General features: G+C 41.9%; 1 protein-coding gene across 8 annotated transcripts in view; it reads left to right on the forward strand.

Moving 5' to 3' along the window:
* The window catches only part of EBF1 (EBF transcription factor 1), a 396,117-nt gene that overhangs the window by 360,466 nt on the left and 16,000 nt on the right, over positions 1-19,651 (forward strand). For all 8 annotated transcript variants that reach the window (XM_081303910.1, XM_081303909.1, XM_081303907.1 and 5 more), the window contains 4 exons: positions 10,954-11,019; positions 11,892-12,069; positions 12,668-12,847; positions 16,584-16,778. In XM_081303910.1, coding sequence (XP_081160036.1) covers positions 10,954-11,019; positions 11,892-12,069; positions 12,668-12,847; positions 16,584-16,778 — 619 coding nt within the window. The remainder of the gene's footprint in view (positions 1-10,953; positions 11,020-11,891; positions 12,070-12,667; positions 12,848-16,583; positions 16,779-19,651) is intronic.

Here is a 19,651-nt window from a genome sequence, read left to right on the forward strand (position 1 = left end):
GAGTTGGCTGTATACAATGTATTCTAATTATGCTTTTATTGTTTTAGTCTTTATGCAAAGATGATCAGTAATTCAAAATCTGCAGTTGCATAAGTGAAAATACAAATAAGAAATCTTTGCCTAACCACATTGCCCCCTAGCAGAAAAAGGGGGTGACTAAGGGTTTCAAGAAGGGATAAAGAAAAACCCTGCATCCTCTTTTTCCACACAGTGACATGTCTTCTCTCTCTCTCTCTCTCTCTCTCTCTCTCTCTCTCTCTCTCTGTCTCCCTCTCTCTCTCTTTCATCATCTGTATTTATTTATTTACCTTTTAAATTTAAGGAACCACTATCAATAATACATCCAGAAATGAGAGTGACCCTGTTCAAAAACACAGAAACAAATGCAAATGTTATGGTATATTCAGCTCTTGGAAAATATGTGCTAGAGTTTGATTCCAGGAAACATTCTGTGTTTTTGTCAAAAACACAAAGTATGGAATGCGGTCCATTTCCCCCTCCTTCTTCTGCATCTGCCAGAAAACTTACAGGCAAATTCCATCTCCTTATTTTGATAATATGCTCAGTTTAGGAGCTTGGTAGCCACTCACACTTATACCACTTTTATCAGGGGAGGTAAACCCAGAACTGTGCACCCCTGGAATTATATATGCAGTCGTGTGTGTGTGTGTGTGTGTGTGTGTGTGTGTGTGTGTGTAATGCACATGCTTGTACATATTTTTTTCCCTGGGAAAAGAATCACTAAAAGGCCCCCTGGTCCCTGCAAAATAATGATAATTCTTACTTCCTTAGATTATTTAATGTTTAACTGTTTTATTTTATAGTAAATTATTCTCCCTGTTATTACTGTATCATGCCCATTTTAGAGATGAGGAAACAGGTTCAGAAAAGTTCAGAGCTGTTTATGCAGATAGAAAATAGAAATTACAGAGTGGGGCAGTGGTGCATGTCTATAATCCTAGAGGCTCAGGAGGCTGAAGCAGGAGGATTACAAGTTCAAAGCCAGCCTCAACAACTCAGAAGCCCTCAGCAACTTAGCAAGACCCTGTCTCAATATAAAAAAAATAAAAAGGAGTAGGGATGGTGCTCAGTGGTTAAGCACCCCTGGGTTCAATTCCCCAGGACACCCCTCCCCCTGCAAAAAAAAAAAAAAAAGAAAGAAAGGAAAAAAGAAATTACTGCCTTATTATACTTCCTCACCATTTGTCCATGCAGAATCATCTACAGTGTTCTGCAAATGGAATTTCAGCTCAAACATAACACTCAAGACACGCTATCCACATCGACTTCAAGAATGTACATATTTGCCAAATTTCTTTGGAATATAACCGGGGCTTATCAAAATGCGGCTGGCTGTTGCTTGCTGAGCACTAACTGTAGGTAATCTCCTGCACAGGGTGCTGGGGTGCCAGATTAATCCTGTTTTACCTATGAGGAAATGGAGGCGTGTGTTTGCACTTTGTAGAAGTGGCAGAGCAAGGACTGCAGCCAAGTCCATGGGGCTCTGGAGCCAGCGCCAGTATCCCAAGCACAGCCTCCTAAGATGAAGCAAAAAGAATTTTAAGGAGAGACAGTTTTGCAAACTAATCTCAAAATCCCTCAAGCTTGGTTGGGAGGAGGAGGAAGTGGTAGCATTGACTGAGGTTAGCTCACAAATGGCTGAGCTAGGCGAAAGTAGCAGCAAGAATTAAAAACACACACAGACAAACCTTGGAGATCGCTCTTTTTCTCTTTAGCTGCAGAGTCATTGTGGTGGGAAATTCTAAGAACACTTCTCCAACAGCTGAGCTCTGGAACTCTTTCAAGTTCTTTTTTAGCACTGAGCTCTTGATGAGGAGGATTCAATGTAACCTGCTTCATATCACACTGGGTGTACAGAGGCATTGAATGTAATTACTCGTGAGTTTAAGAAGAAGTAACAGGAAGAACAGGGACAAACTCATTTCCACTTCCCAGCCATCCAACATCCGCCTCTTAAAGATGAAAACCCTTAGGAGTAGAGATACTGCAATGGCTGAAGCTTTGCTCATAGTATCTGCCCTGAGTAACACTTCAATTAAGCATTTAAATAGTAAGTACCAAACCCCAGCAGTCTTGAGCCAGTGAATTTTAATTGCAGCTGCACTCAAGACCATCTGTAAAGCCCTGGGAGTCATGCTTTACAGATATCATTCACCTGGAGGTACGTGTAATAACCAATGGTGTGCAACAATTTAAGAAACAAAAGCAAACTCTTATTTATTTATTTATTTATTTATTTTGTTCTCTGAATGTGCTTCAAGTGTAGTGTAATTCTAGCAGGACTCATAGCGCTTATTCAAAACTGTAGTAGGTGTCCACAAACAGAAATGGACACATATGTTTTTCTAACACACGCCAGTCACATGCATCTACATGCACATATGTACACCTGGCTAATTCACCTCTGTGTGTACTTGGAGATCCTACTTTCTGCCGTGCCCCAGGGAAAGGGAAGCCTTGGCCAAAAGACAAAGAGAAACAGAAGTAGTTAATTTGGGGCTTTTTTTTTTTCTCCCCCTTTTCTTTTCTGAACATCCAGGCTTTGGTGACTTAAAGGTGACTTAAAAGATTTTCAAGGGTAATTTTGACTCGAGGCAGTTTTTGTTTCATGTGCTGACTTTACAACCTACCCCTGAAAAAGGCGCCTCTGTCCAGAGCTTTCTCTTTCAGCAGTCTTTTATCCTGATCAGAAAGTCGATTTCCAAGGCCACTCTGCAGGACCCAACCCAGAGCGTTGGTCTTAAACCAGGACAATGAATTGGAATAAGAAGAGCCGACCAAAGGTGACCGGGTTCAGCTCTGTACCACACGCAGGTCGTGCCTACGAGGGGGCAGACACCATTTTTCACTGAATTTGTGGCAGGAAGCACCCCAGGTTCCCATTCACCAATTACCATGCCACCATTCAGAGGAGAAGTCCAGGAGACCAAAAAGAGGAGGAGGAACGTTGTCCTAAGTCTTCTCAGGAATACCTGGTTTCACAATTTATACTTAACTGCTGACATCTGAAAGCCGAACATTTTGGTAAAATGAATCAAGTTGTAATGTTTCTTTTATGAGATCCCCTTGCAGGAGAGGGAGGCTTGGCCCCTCATGGCGCCCAAGCTCCGTTATCCATCATAGCAAAGCCAGCTGTCCTAGCCAGCTTTTCAGAGGTCACCCAATCGAACCGGCAGCTCTTACAACTATATTATTGCTTACGGAACAGTAATTGAGGCACCAGATAAAAATTACCTGGTCTAATAGGCAGCGAACAATTTTCACTCAATAAAATTATAAGCCAAATCATTCATTTCATAACACTCTGGCTAATTTATTTGTTGACCTTTTAATATCCATAGCTCCTTCAGTGGTATTAACTGCAACTCAGACAAAATCTCTTGTTCATTTCACTTTCATTGATTTTTTTTTTCCATTGAGGCAATAACAGCTGCTTGAAAACAGCCTTTTTCTTTCCACTGTAAAAGTCAATCATGTAACTTGGTATGTCTTACGTTGATATGGCTGCGTTAGCTTACAACCTACTTTAATTTCACATGACCCTACACCACGTTTTTAACAAAGGCAGAGCTCTCTGGTGGACCTCCAGCCACACTGGGTGATGACACATAATGATATGTTTGAGAAATACGAGGGCTGTCATCTCATCTGAACATAAAATCAACTTTGAAATTAGAAGAGGACCAGAAGGCCCTCCTGCATTTTCTCTAGAATGCTTTTGAAGCCATGGCCTCTGGTAATAACCACAGTAGACTTTCAAAATATTGAATCTCTCTGTTCTAGAAATTGCTACAGATTTTGATTGCGGTTTGAATCTTGCTTTTCTCTACAGACTGTAGACAAGTAGGCACTCGAGGATTCTGTAGGGCACCCACAGGTTCCGCTGATGCAAAATACTATGAAGTCTTTAGAATGCACGGTTGTAAAATATAATTGTTACACATTTGGCATTTTATGCCTCCCTAGAAGTAACCACTTGCTACCTACACCTCCTCTGTGCTCCTTTCCATTTCAATTTACTCTAAAGTGGTCCTCAGCCATAATGAGAATGCCCCTTTCAACAGAAACATGTTTAATTATATCCATGCTAAATGTAAGTGACTCTTCTCAGTCACAGGGCTTCTGAGTAAAGATTGTTTAAAGTGTCACACTCCAGGCTTCTAATGATGTGCACTAAGCTCTATTTCAAGACGTTCATATTACAAGAAGAATAAAAAATTTGGAGAATGTCTCAGAAGATCGGAAACTGAACAGTGCCCAAGTGTTATTTTGGTTTGTTTCCCTCTATCCCTCGCTGCCCTCATTATACTGAGTTTTTAGAATGCAGAGTCCTAACAGTGTGGAATTTTCCATTTGGCTGAATAAACACAAAGGAAGTTAGGATATAAAACCACGCTCAGAAATACATCTTGGTACAACTGGCATTTATCACATTGTACATCCAGCTCCGTGGGAAGTGGGCTACAAGAAACATCCAATCAGGTTTTCAGCGTTTGGACTTTCCCGTCAGTAGTGCCACCCAAAGTTTCCAAAGCAAATGGGGGAAGAGGCAGGACTGAAATTCCGGTGAGCTGGGTGGGCACAGTGTAGGCCCCGCTGTAAACTCTGGGTGAAGAGGCCAGCGAAATCAATGGTGACTCCGTTGATAGATGCTTATCCTTTCTAAATCAGGAGTGATTTTGCCAATCCAACGTATTTTACGTTGCTGATATGTAGACTGCTGCATTTCCAGCCCCTGATAAGGCAAAGCAGATTGCTGATAAATAAGTGTCAGGGAAATTTGCAGTAACAATCAAGTATTGCATTTCTTTCTCAGGAATCACCCAACTCAACTTGACTTTGATAATTAATGCTTGTAGTTTTATCTTCTGTTTTATTCTACATCCCTCAGAACATTATTTTCCAGTTAGGTGAGCACAGGCCAAGCATGGATTGTCCTCTCAAATTAGGGATCCAAACCTGAATTTAATTTTATGAGTTCCCAGAGTTTCAAAATCTGATTCTGATACTTGAGAATTAATGTCATGTTGGTAAATGGCATACACTGTCTTTGTGGGGTAACCAGTACATGCTGTGTGCAAAAAAAAGTTCAGACCATCTCCCCTGTTCCTTTGGGTCAAGTTACTCAAAATATGAATTGGATTTATAAATGGATCCAATAGTGGCCAATTAGACAACCTTCTCCTCCATCCTGGAGAGTTAGAAGGAGCCAGTGACTATGAGCTTATTGGCTGTATATTTGTGGGCAAAAGCTAAAAAGACTCCCCAGGATGGTGAATAGTCTTCAGAGATTTTATTATCATGAAATAGGAAGAGAGATGAGTTAGCTATGTCTGCATATTTGACACCATATGCTTAGTTCTCAAGGTGGCTTTCTGAGAATGTGTAAATACCTAAGTATTTTTAAGGTCCTGAAGGTACAATTAATAAAAGGTTATTGTATATCAAGAACAAGCTCATGTTGTTAGAAGCCTATAACTTCAGATAATGTACTAGATATGATTCATTATATTAATCACAAAATTAAAATGTAAGCATGGAGTTGTGGCTCAGTGGTGGAGCTCTTGCCTGGCACGAGTGAGGCCCTAGGTTCAATCCTTAGCACCACATAAAAATAAATAAAATAAAGGTGTTGTGTCCAACTAGAAATAAAAATATTTTTTTTACAAAAAAGCAGGAGTAAAATAGATTTATAAAAAAAGACATTAAAAAAACTCAACAGTGATCACAACTTGACCTTTGGGAATTTATATATTGATTGAAGAGTTTGGAGCCAAATGGAACACCAAATTTAAATCTTCTGCTTTTATTAGTTGTACCAAATATCTGACAGTCATTTCAACATATGAATTAGCCATATACTTTTGAAAGTCAGCACTGGTATCTTAAAATAAACTTCAGCAAGAATGTCTCAAGGCCCAAGTTTTACCTAGCATTGTTCTTGGAGCTTAGAGAAGGAGATTGAGACATGTACCTGCCCTCAACAAGAGTCTCCAGTGTATCTGTGGAGGGCGGTGAAGGGTGGTTACACTCAAACTGTTTCTTACAGCCCAGTGTCTCCTTGAGTCTCTCCAATATTTCTGTAGATATAAATAGAATTTATATGTCATATCCACATTTTTCCTCTATAGTCCCCCACTCACATCAGAGTGGGGCAGAAGGACCCAGAGCATGGACCAGGTGTCATGCTGGGTGATGTAGAAGGTCAACACTCTTTTTCAGAGGAATGAAATACATGAGGAGATGGGATATCACTAAAGGTAGAATTATTTTTGATAGAATAGAAGTTCTGTTTCTTAGAGTTCATGCTTTTATACCCGACAGACCTGGGGTGGAATCCCTGCTCGGCCACTCATCAGAAAGAACATTAGCTGATCTTTCTGAGTCTCAGTTTCCTCATTTGCAGAATGGTAATATGAACAGCACGTTCAGAGGCTCTGTGAAGATGGAAGGAGGTCACGTTCCACTTTGAATAAATGATAGCTCTCCCTTTCATTCCTCTACCACTGCTGCTACCTTCTGGAAAGGGCTTGGGAAGAGTGGAAGGCACTGTGGCTGGGCACTGCAAAGAAAGGAGGGAAAAAATGAAAGAAGGAATGGCCAAAGGAGGAGGGTGTGGAGAAAGGAAGGGGTCCAGTGCTTTGCTTCTAGGCTGGGGTGGAGAGACTGGACCAGAATAGAGAGCAGTTCTTCAGAGGCACAGGGAGAAGAGACCAGGTGAAGAGGGCAGAACCAGAGGACCAAGGTGACCTTGGATAACCCTAGAACCCACAGCTCAGTGCTGGGAAACACCCTACCTTGAAAGTTGCTGGAGAATAATATTCAAAAGTATGGTTAGGGCAATTAAAAGCTCAAAAATTATTTGCCAACTGATAGGGCTGCAGCTTCTCTTTGTATGTGTAGCCCATTCAGATTCTCTTTCTTTCTTTCTTTCTTTCTTTCTTTCTTTCTTTCTTTCTTTCTTTCTTTCCAGGGGATTGAACTAAGAGGCACTCGACCACTGAGCCACATTCCCAGCCCTATTTTGTATTTTATTTAGAGACAGGGTCTCACTGAGTTGCTTTAGTGCCTCGCCATTGCTAAGGCTGGCTTTGAACTTGCAATCCTCCTGCCTCAGCCTCCCGAGCGGCTGAGATTACAGACATGTGCCACCACCCTGGGCCCCGATCAGAAATTTTATTACAAATTTTCAAAGTCATTAATGCTAAGCGTGGTTACACTCAAACTGTTTCTTACAGCCCAGTTTCTCCTTGAGTCTCTCCAGTATTTCTGTAGATCTAAATAGAATTTATGTGTCATATCCACATTTTTCCTCTATAGTCCCCCACTCACATAATCACTGCAAGAGAGGTGAAGTCAAATTTTGATGGTGAGAGGAAATAGATTAATGCAAAATTGTTGCTTTTAAGGAATAGCCATTTTCTGTTTCTTTAAGAGAAAAGATCTGAGGCCATGAAAAGAAAAAAAAATAGTTTAACTCAGGATGTAGATTGGAGAACAAGCTTTCTGTCTTTAAGGAGGCTCTAGGGCTTTTCAATATTTAGAATACAAGCATTTGTCTTTTTAATTCCCAAATGGGACTTTTTTTCCAAGTCCGAGGATAGGATTAATTATCTTGGTAGAGTCTAATCTCTACTCTCATGTTTGAAACTGCAAGCAGGGAGACGTTTTAAACATTATGAAAAGAAGAGAAAATCTCTCCTGACAAATAAATGCCTTGAAAAATTAGATATTAGTACTTTCCAAGAGCTTTTTCTTTTTAGAAATACTAAAATTGAATATTAGAATTGAAGGATCCTTATACTATACTCCTTCTTAATGCCACAAAAATAGGACTTTAGGAATAATTTCAGAGACAAAAGATTATATGAAATACCCAGTTCTTCTCCTTATGGGAAGCTTCTTTCTTTTTTTTAAACATCCTAGGCTCAATCATTTCCTAATGTAAAATTACAGAATTTTCAAATTACCATATAAAACTGCAAAAAAATTACACTTGTGACCACAGAAGAGATAGCATATACTATCAATTTGATTTTTAAAGACATACATCTTTTATACTACCTGTCATTTTTATAATGCCTTTTACAAATTTAATCAATACATTTTAACATTCTATATACTTTAAGTGCAATATACAATAAATATTCAAGTTTCATCTTAAACATGCTTTAGCCTTTAAATTGTTAAAACTGCAGTGCCCTTTCAATCTACTTACATAATGTCATAAAATATACATTTCAAGGTAAATGAAGTCAGCTACTTCAATTTAGTCCCTCAAACTGGTAGTAAATGAGAGGTTAACACCATGGTGCCAAACCCATTATTGAGTAAATTTAGCACCTTGGACAGCTCTGTAAAATCTTTATTGCTTTCCTGACCTGCTCGTCATGTTCTGTCTGTGTGTTCAGTGGCTCTCAGCTCTGATTGAAAGGCAATATATTAGATCCCCAACACAAACACGCTTGGGGGCTAGTTCACTGGGAACGTAATGACATCGAGGTGAGAGCAATTTTCTGGTCACCGAAATCCAAGCACCTTGCAGGTCTGTCGCACTAACTCATGGAGGACCCAGAAATGTCCTTTCTCCTTCCCATTTGCAGAAATAACAAATATCAGTATTGGCAGTACTGAACCAAATGGGAGTCTCCCTTGAACCCTAAGCTGATACCGCAGTGCAGGGCATTTTCAAATGGGTGGGATATCATGGAAGGACACAGCTTCCAGAACTAGAAAGCCAGACTCACTCTCCTCGCATTCAAGACTGCTGGCCTGAAGCAGTGTCGTGCTGAACACACACTTGTGGCAATGTGAAGAATGGAAAAACAGATCCTGCCATCATGGATAAGAGCAGAATGCAACTTTAGGAAACAAGATTCACGTGCTTTGCTTTCAGAGGATCAAATACTCAGTGGATTCTGTTGCTGAAAAATGTGGTCACCAAAAATATATAAGATGAAGATACATAATATGCTTCGAAAGATGGTATTTTTTTTAGGTTTACAAAATCTTCAAAATTGTGGAGTAATTTTTTAACTTCCCTCCTCCCTTGTTCTTTGAAATCAATTAAAATAGTTAAAATATAACTAAGTCCTCAATTACAGTGTTGCAAAAGCAAAGTTCCCAAGCACACTGCCTTACCATCCCTCTCATGCTTTTGACAAACTTGTATTTTTCCTCCTAAAATGGAAAGAAAGAAAAATACCTTCTCTGCCAAGCCCAAACATTGGCATAAATATTTATTTGAAGAAATAAATGAACATAAACCCAGAGAAGTCAAATCTTAGTAAATAAACTAACTTGATCCTGTTTTTGTTTTAATCTTTCCTAAGAGCCAGATAAAGCCATGAGGTTTTAGCAAAAGCAACACAAGCTGAATTTGATCTGAGGATAGGGTTTAGTGTGCCCACACCGTAGTGAATTATTAACTGCTGTGGTCAGACAATACTGCAAACAAAAAGTGGTAAATTATCTTGTAGCTTGCATTAAAAAGTAAAGAAATGATTTCAGATATATTGGTTCAAACTCCACTGATTATATAATGCATTTCACTCCCTATGTGGAAAATAACTGAATTGTTTTATACAGGGGGTCTAACCGCTTAAGGCAAGCATAAATGTTTATTGAGAACTGAAAACCCCTCTATCTCATTTTTGAATTTAGGACATTATATATGTCATAAGTAGTTACGGCAGTATGACAACTGTTTTATCTTATATTATAGAGAATTTAAAATTGAAAAATGCTAATATGTATCTAAAAGCTTGTCATTTCAAGAGTTGTTCAAGGATTTTTGAAGAGGCTCTGGTGACAGCAAAATGAACGCAATTATTTCCCTATTTTCTGATCAGTGTCTGCAGTCTGTGAAAATTGAAAGGCTCTGCTTCTCTTGTGCTGAACTCCATTGTGTGAAACGTTTAAAGTTAAACTTCTGTCTGAAACTTTACCAACAGCAGGAAATAGTAAACAGAGCTTCCTGAGCATCACCTGGGGTAATCACACCAAGCTCTTTGGTTTGGTTCTCTGCTAAGCCTGCATTTTTACTTGCATCAAACTTTGCTTTCCTTTTCAGATTCTAGTATAAATGAATCTGTAGGTAATTAGGACATAAAGAAGAAGGAATCGTTTCTTTTTATCAGAAGAAAAAAACTACCACTGGGTGCACTTTGGTGGAACACCCCACATTATTAGAACCATGGAAGGTAAATGTAGAAGCCCCCCTTCATGAAAAGAGGGAGGTATTGTATTTATTTATTTTTTTGTCAGCCAGAATGAACAGCAAAGCATACATCGAGGATGAGAATGAATGAGCAAAAGAGGAAAATGACAGAAAAGAATACTGAAATAGCAAAGAATTGTGGTAAGAGACACAGATGCTGCTAGTCATGAGAATTTCTTTTCAGAGAGGGGTTTCTGGCACACTCCCTTATACCACAGCTTGGCCATGCAGGAGAGAGAAACAAAAGAAGTTCAATGCTACATGCTTCTAGTAGCTGAAGATTGGTTGGAAATCCCTTGAAAATGACCTGTCTGATAAGGTCATGGTTCCTGAATAAGCAATTAAGCGCAAAATAAACACATCTTAGGGATTCATAACATGCACTGAATGACATCGATTGTAGTAATCTAGTAAATGACCTAGGAATTGTATTCAGCAATAAACATATGAGTGCTTTATCGTGCCCATGGCAGACTATCGAGTGATCTATTTTATCTTGCAGTACCAATGATGCTCACCTTTTGACTCGATTAAGTGTGTGTGTGAACAAGGATAAATTGGTGATTTAACACCAGTCTGGAGATCCCTGAGCTACTGCTTTAATAACCATGCCTTGGCAAAGTAGAGCCACGGAGGACCAGAACATGATCATGTGAAAAGATAAGGACAACCTGCCTTCATTCAGAGCACTGTATCTCCTTTTCTTTTGACAGGAGGTGATACTCAAAAGGGCTGCGGATCTGGTGGAAGCACTGTATGGCATGCCGCACAACAACCAGGTGAGTCTGGGTGTCTACCCGTGTGGATGTCCTCATTTAGTTGAGGATCTCAGATTCTTTATAGTAGGAGAAAGCACAAAAGATATAAAAGGCATGTGCATGAGTTAGGAGGATAAGTAATTCAGATAGGACATGGTATAGGGCTCTTCAATTCTTTCCTTTTATTTGCAAATCTTTTATTTCCTTCTCTATGGAGTCATATTCCTTTACCAGGAAAGAAATATTCCGTGTAAAACTAATCTCTACTGGGAAGGTACTTCATAATTGAAGAAGAGAGTTGCTGGTGCTTTATTTTTACTTCTCTCAGAGTTTCAAGCAAATTTCGGAGGAGAAGGGGGTTTAATTTCTCCTCCTAAAAAGTACAGTGAGGTCTGAATAGAACCGTCCATTTCTGTTTCAAGAGCAGCTCTGCATATGGAATTCGGTTTGCTTTGGAACCTGAATCTGACAAATCCTTCATCTGTTTTCATATTTCCTGAGTCAGTGTTCGGGCACACACCAAACTAACACTTGGGCTTCTAGCCCTGTCCTTTACAGCAGTAGGGGACATGAATTGCAGCTCCCCATCATGCAGTGACCTCAAAGCTCCTGAGTGTTACTAGTGGAGAGGTGAAATCCCAATGGACTTCAAGAGTTCATAAATGGGACCTCAAAGTGAGGCCTTTGCTTTTCTGGGCCTCAGTTTCCCCATTTGTGATCTGGGTGTGGTAATGAGGATACTGGGGTTTCTCAGCAGGGATGCAGAAATAAATATAGTGAGCCATTGTGGAAAGCCCTGAGCACGGTGCCTAGAAGAGAGTAAGCACTGAGAAAGGGTCTTATTGGGACTGTGACTGGGGCTAACTAAAGGGGATGTTCCTTTGACTTTTCAGGAAATTATTCTGAAGAGAGCAGCTGACATTGCAGAGGCCCTGTACAGTGTTCCTCGCAACCACAACCAGCTCCCGGCCCTTGCTAACACCTCGGTCCATACAGGGATGATGGGCGTGAATTCCTTCAGTGGACAACTGGCCGTGAATGTCTCCGAGGCATCACAAGCCACCAGTCAGGGTCAGAGCTGTCTCCCTTCCTCCCTCCCACTTCCCTGCCCTTCCAACCTCAGGCTCTCCACAACGTTTGTTTGACATCAGTTTTTATTTTAAAAAGTTGTTTTCTTCCCAAAGGGGAGATTCCTAGCTTATGTGCATTGACATTATTGTAGAATTTTCCTTCTACTCTCACATCTGGAAATGGGGCAAGGGACTCGAAAGGGCTCATACATGTAGCCACCTCTGCATTTGACTGTTCACCATAAACCATGAATGACAGATCACAAAGAGGGCTGGAATTAAAGTTCTGAGGGGCCAAAACACATCATTCTTGCCCAGGGAAGAGGAACCTGTTAATTCCAGGGTGCATCTCTTAGATTGGTATTTATTTCTCCTCCAAAATGATAATTTATAGGCCCTGCATTGCCACTTCTCTCAGCCCTGCTAAGTATTTATGATCTCCTAAGAAATGTGTCTTTTGCTCGCTTCCCATTTTAATCACAGAGCTAGCACCACCAACCCACGCACATGAATCACCCAATCCCTTCCCTCTGGGTGGTGGCTAGGACTGCCACCACCTGAACACCACCCTCACCCCTGGTTTTGTCTCTATCCCTCAGGTTTCACCCGCAACTCAAGCAGCGTGTCACCACATGGGTATGTGCCGAGCACCACCCCCCAGCAGACCAACTATAACTCTGTCACCACGAGCATGAACGGCTACGGCTCTGCCGCCATGTCCAATTTGGGCGGCTCCCCAACCTTCCTCAACGGCTCAGCTGCCAACTCGCCCTATGCCAGTAAGTAGATATGTGTCCTGCACCTTCTCCCTACAAGAGCCCACTGGGTAGGGCTGCTCAGTCTGAGGGTCCTCTGCTGCAAGGCGTGCCCTCCCATGATGCTGTTAAAGCACCATCATCTCCAGCAGAAATCTCTCACTGCCCTGCTTACCTTCTACCCCAAAGTGTCCTTCCAAGAGTCATAACTTTGCTGCAACAGATCATGTCATCCCAAGAACCCACACTTGGAGTCAGAGGGCAGTAGAGTTGGCACTGCTTCTACCAGTTACTAGCTGGAGACCCTGAGCAAGTTCGTTTCCTTCCCAGCCCTCAGTTTTCTCATCTATAAAATAGGGAAGGAGCTAGTGTCCACCCCATCCAGTGCTACAAGGCATGGAAAAGATAATGCTCACAATGAGTTTGCCCCAAGTCCTGGCCCATGAGAGGCACGTTCAAAAATCCAAGTCACAATCACAACGATGGAAAGATAATAAGGGACGGTGATTCTGTAGTAACAACAACCCAAAGCTTAACATCTCCTCTTAAGGAATACCACTTATTTATTTATTAATGCTTGGATTTTTCCCATTTGTATTTAGTGTGTTCTTAAAATATGTATATACATGTGTGTGCATGCATATATATTTCCATTCATTTTTTATTACCTCGTCCCTGTCTTAAGGAAGTTTAGCTTAAAGGATTTGTTTGGGTACAGTATTCAAATTGTATCTAAAGAACCTCAAAAATTGGCACCTTTATGTATAACATACATCTAAAGAGCCACAACACATTACCATCTCTCTCTATAAAATGTTATGGGTCATAACAACCTTTTGATCTCCCTCTATGCATCTTTACATAGATAACCAAGTTCATCTTGGACATGTCTTCTGATGTATAAATGGGGTCAAGCTTGTAAACATCTATAGGAGGACAGATGTGTGCTGTTAAATGAAAGAATATTCATGATTTTTAAAGGAAAACCTTTAGCTAAAAATACTAAAAACTGCTGTCCTCCGTTGTAGTGGAAATGTGAAGTGTGAAAATCCTTTGAAAGAGAAAAGTTCATTGTTGACCTATAAGAGAGTTATTTCTAAAGGCATACTTAGGTTTTTCACTTTCTGGCTGTGTGGAATTCTATAATTCTATTTTATTTGCTTGGAATCAGCAGTTTGTTGAACATTTAAAAATCTCCATATAATCTGCATGTAGTGTCTATCTGCTCAGGAGTCAACACTTGGGGTCAGTTTCACATCAGATTTTGATGTATTGAAAGACACTTTCCCACAGATCTATCACTTCTGTGTTCTCTCATCTATTCAATCAGAAAATGTTTCAATCATGACCTGAAAATTAAAAGGTGGCATTCTTAATTAAATCAATAAACTAATTGCTCTATGGTAGCAATTCAATTTAGGGGCTTGGGTTGTTCCCCTCAAGCCTGTGCACACCCAGTGAATCCAGTCTGAGATTGCATCTGTCAGACTGTGAAACTTCGAACATTTAATTTCCATTAATTGATTTCTTCAGTGCTCACAAATATAGTATTAAATTCTCAAACAGGCTCTCAGATGGGACGGTTTTATCTGCATAAATGCAACTAAAACAATAAACACAAAGCCCAGCTGATTTGAATTTTTGCCTCTATGATATTTAATTATTCATAAACCACTCATGTTGAAAAATTCCAACAGAATAAAAAATAAAATAAGACATTCTACTGGTGAGCACACTTTTGGTATGGTGGCTGATAACTAATAATGTTATAACAAATGGAGCTGTGTGACTATTTTTTACCCCTTCCTCTGTTAACCTTCCCCCAAATTCCCCACCTCTAAATACACATAATGATCGCATTTGCCAACGAGATTAATTGCCTTCCTCAGTGAACCAGCAGGATTTCAAGTCTACGAATATTTAAAAATCAACTCCAGTGCAGGAGTTTTGCAATTTAAATGGGTGTTATTATTGAACGTATTTTCACATTTACAAATCCTAAGAGATGTATAAAAATGCTGGCCTCATTAAAAGAAAAAGTACAGTTTAGAAAATGTTCGTAAAAACTCTTGAGCATGTTGGGGGTGTCCGCTCTGTGTTCTGCCCAGGAAGCATCCAGCCTTTGGGCTGGGAAGTGCCTTGAGTAGAATACAGGGGTCCTTTTCCCTGAATCTAATGGGTAACCTGCAACCCATTGGATTCCCACATCCCTAACTTCCCAAAGCCAGAAGGCCAGGGATTAGGCCACCCACACAGCTCTTTAGACCCTGATGGGCTCACAGAAAGGGGGCTTTTTCCTCTGGAGATCTGTTTCCTTCTCAGGGTAGCAGAGTGAAAAGAACACTAAATTTGAATTTGATCCTTCCCTTCATAGTAGTCATAGCAATGGCTATAAGTAATTCGCTGAACCGCTTCTGAGTTGCAATTGCTGTGGTGCAAAAAAACATGACATAGACTCTGACTTAAGGTTGCTTTACCAGTGACAAGAGGAAAAAGATGTGAAGATTCTTGTGCATGACAAAGCAATATGTGATGTTTATTAAATAATATGAAACACAATAAGGTAGGTGGAAGTGCCTAGAATTTAAATTAAATGCCTGGAAATCACTGGACAGGATTCATAATTTTCTGCAGGAAATGGAGGAAATAGAAAGTGAGGGTATGAGGACATTAGCCTTGGCATAATGTGCAAAATCTCTTGACCCTGAAGTAACTGAGAAATAAATTAACCATGCACAAGAGAGGAAAGGCCATACAGATCATAGGACCATGAGAATGTCCCTGTGCCCAGCTCTTTCATATCCCCAAGCAGCTCGGTTTTCTCTTTCTGAATTGCCAAAGTTCTCCCACCATTGATTATCTGCACCCCACTACTCCCAGACTGTGAGTATTTACATAAGACTTCTAGCCTAGTGCTAGAATTCACAAACATTTATGTTCAGCTTCACAGGAGAATGGCAGAAAGAATTTGAACTTGGGCTTATAGCTCTGCGTTTTCCACAAGTGTTGCATACAGTAGTCTGTTTATCAACCTGGCTTCCAAGCTATGGAGATCTATGCAGTGGAACTTGAGGGAGCGTAACGTCCTCAAAGAACTCAGCCCCTTGGAGAGAAATGGGACGCTCCCAACACTATCTGCCAGTGCCTTAAGTTGGAATCTTGGTCTTGCCTTCAGCTCACCCTCTGACCTCCCATTCCATCATAATGACCACTCCCTTTGGAGCTGGCCTCTCCCAATCCCTTCTATCCCCAGTCCCTTTGCTAATAACACCTTAGTTTAGGCCCCACCTGGAATCCTTCCCTGGGCATCTTTTCTGGGGGGCTTTCTCTGATTTCCCTTCCTGACTTCAGAGTTGGCCAGGCTCCTCTCTGTCACTGTTTTATGCTGCTCCATCTCAGATGAAAAGGAATTGCACTCTCATGGCCTGGCCTAGAAGACTCTGAGGGTGGTGGCTCTGTTTTGCTCTATAACACACTCAGCATGTCCTGCCCTGGGCTGATTAGAAAGGACCATTCCCCCTGCAGGAAACTGCTAACTATGACTCCAGTGCCTCACACACTACAGGACACACAGTAGGCCCACAATAAACACACAGAAGATCAGCAACAATGAAAGGTATCCAAGTACCAAAGGATGAAAAGGTACAGCGTCCTGAGAACTCGGGGAGGGTTTATGCCTGAGTTTGGCCTGGTCAAGGCTCCAAGCTCATCTCAGGGTGCCACGAGAGGCACTGACATTTCTTTCCCATTGCCCCCTCAGTCGTGCCATCCAGCCCCACCATGGCCTCCTCCACAAGCCTCCCCTCCAACTGCAGCAGCTCCTCGGGCATCTTTTCCTTCTCACCAGCCAACATGGTCTCAGCCGTGAAACAGAAGAGTGCTTTTGCCCCGGTGGTCAGACCCCAGACCTCCCCGCCTCCCACCTGCACCAGCACCAATGGGAACAGCCTGCAAGGTAAGTCCCAGGCCCCGGTGGTCCATCCAGAGTGGATGTACCTTCACCCCTCAGCCAGGGCCCGAAGCGGGTGCCTCACGGCTGCTGACATGAGTAGCCGTGCGTCTCCTGATTCTCCCTGACCTCATCGCTTATTCCTTTGGGTTCATTCTCTTGGGTCTTGGCTTGACTGAAATAGCCCCAGAAATGCACTGGCCAACTCCAGCAATTCTGCTCAGGTTCAGAATTTGCTTGGGAATACTGTCTCCACTCACTAACGAAAAGTGATGACTCACTTCTCCCTTCTTCTTCCCCATTTCCCGTTGTCACTATTATTAGGCTAGTCTTCCGTGGACGCTAACGAGTTCTCTACTGCAGGGTGTCTCTGGGGACTGGCCTTCTCCTGAAGTAGGTCACTCAGTGTTTCCTTCCTGTTGCCTGAATCAGAGTGAGCATGAGTTGGGCTGATAATAGGGATGGATGAGCCACAGCCTGATCAGAGCCCCCAAGTGAATGATCACACACCAAAGCCCAGCACCTCCCTGCCTAGCACCAGAAACCCTAGGGTATTCTGCTTCATACTAAAATGGTTGAATCTCTTTCCCACCACAGAATGTGGAAAATAACGGTCATCATCCTTGAGACGAGCTTTCATTCATTATGGGAGAAAAAAAAAAAAAAAACCTTTAAAAATGGGTCCACTATTTCTCACCTTTTCTTATGTGCCCTACCCTGAGTATGGTTTTTGGCCAGTAAGACCTGATCTGTTCTTCTGCAGCAGGAGTTGTGGTAGGTTCTCATGATCACGACCTTACAGATGAGAAAACTAAAGTTTGCATAGGCTGTGAATTGCTTGACACCCAACAGCTGGTGGGAGGTCAATGCTGGCTTCAAAATCGAGCTCAAAAATTCACCTCCTCTTTCCATCTCCCAAGAGCTTCATTATTCATAGGGGGTAAGGAGGACATATCCCAGATTGCTAAGGCAGCTGGCAGGGAAATAAAATCAATAAAATAATCAGCCACCATTTACTGAGCACAGAACAGTATATTGAGGCAGTGTTAAGCAGGGAGCTGGCTGTGATGAGCATGAAGGGTATTAGGATCACTATGGTGCACGTGATGAAGGAGGGGTAAATATCTGCCCACACAGCCAGCAAATGATGGGAATGAATGTAAACCCCGGTGGGACCTGTGTCATTAATCTCTGCCCTGCATGGCTCTCCACAGTGTCTCATGTTGGTGTCTGGCTTGTCACTCATGGAGATCAACCATGGAGGCCAGGAAGGGGTCAAGAGAGTAGTCACACATTTGGCATTTCCCAGGCCTATTTGTTCTGTATGCTGCATGCATACTCATACACCCACACCGTGAACTGGGTACTCTTGGTGTGGCAGGTATACATCCATTCTCCCAAAGACCCTGTGAGGCCAATCTTGTACTTGTTCTATAGAAGGGAAGATTGAGGCACAGTTTGCTCAAGGTCACATAGTAAAACACAGAGCCAAAACTGAGCCTAAAGCCTGTGACTCTAGGGCCTGAGAACCTAATCACTCTGCTTTTCTGCCTCTAGCCGGGCTTTTCAAAACATTCCCCAGAACCTGCTGTCCAATCTGCTCAGCAAAGTCAAAGACAGTGCCCAGCATAGCACACAAATGCCACTACTCCTCCACACTCCACACGTTGGCCAATCCATCTTCTTAGAGAAAGAGGAAAAGAAGTTTCCCCAGGGAATTGCATCTCAGTCAGTGTTATTCATGATAGGAGGTACCTACCTCCACAGAGGAGAGCCACCCCTTCCTGCCAGTGTGACTCTTTTTCAGTTAAAAATAACACTTTATTACCCTCACTGTGTCTCCAGCTGGCACACTAGGGTCAGGATGCTGAAGCAACTGTAACTTATAATAGGCTTAAAGAATGATGATATACCTAAGGAGGCAGGAATTGACCATTCCTGAGTGACTGGTTTTCAACCCTGGTGGAACATAGATTTGACAGGAGGAGCAGTACAGGATGGGGTTTGCCATAAACAGTGGACAAAAAAACAGAAGAAAAGACCCCTGCTGCGTCACATCTGCTGCTGTATCAGCAGCCCACAGTGGCTTCAGGGAAACCTTTCAGCAAGGCCCAATGTCTTCATGTTAATGGCTGAATCTCTGCCCCTGTGTCACCATGTCTGACACATGGGCGTGGGGCTTGGAGGACCCAGGGTCTGGCTCAAGACACATGGTGCTCTCATGATGAAACCCCTTCCATTCCAACTAGACATGTGTGATTCTTTCCAGACTCTTCTCTACCCCATGCTCTGACTAATTGAGCATGATCAAAAGAAAACAAAATGCTTTTTTATTCCCCCCAATGCTATCATGTACCAAACATCCCAAGTCTTGAGGGACGACAGTAGTGGAAGCAGGGGTGTAGAAATTCAAGTGAAATTAACCAAGACCTCATTGCTTGAGACTGTTCTTCCTGTCTATTTCCCCCAACCCTGCACTCACTAGGTAGAGCCCACTCTGCAAATCACACATTCACCCTCCACATGCAATCTCCAATAGGACAAGGAGAACCCAGCCTTGGGGGGCTCTTGCTTGGGCCTTGGAGTCTCCCTGGGAAAAGCAATATTCTAATAGTGGGCTTCTAGAATTACATCATCTTTAACCTTCTGAACTTCACTTTGACCTTTAGAAAGGGCCTATGTGGGTTGAAGCACTGCCTCACGGGAGGGTCTTACAGGGTCTTACTTGTCCTTTGTTGTATCCCAGTAGCACCTACTTTATTTGGACTCAACCAGTTCAGAACTGTGATCATTAAGACAGGCCAAGTGATGAAGGAAGAGTTGGTTAAGCAAATTGACCATGTAAACAAGATTAGAGGTGACACATTTAGACTGTTTAA

This window comes from Spermophilus citellus (assembly GCF_964194105.1).
Source record: "Spermophilus citellus genome assembly, chromosome: 1".
NCBI lineage: Eukaryota > Metazoa > Chordata > Mammalia > Rodentia > Sciuridae > Spermophilus > Spermophilus citellus.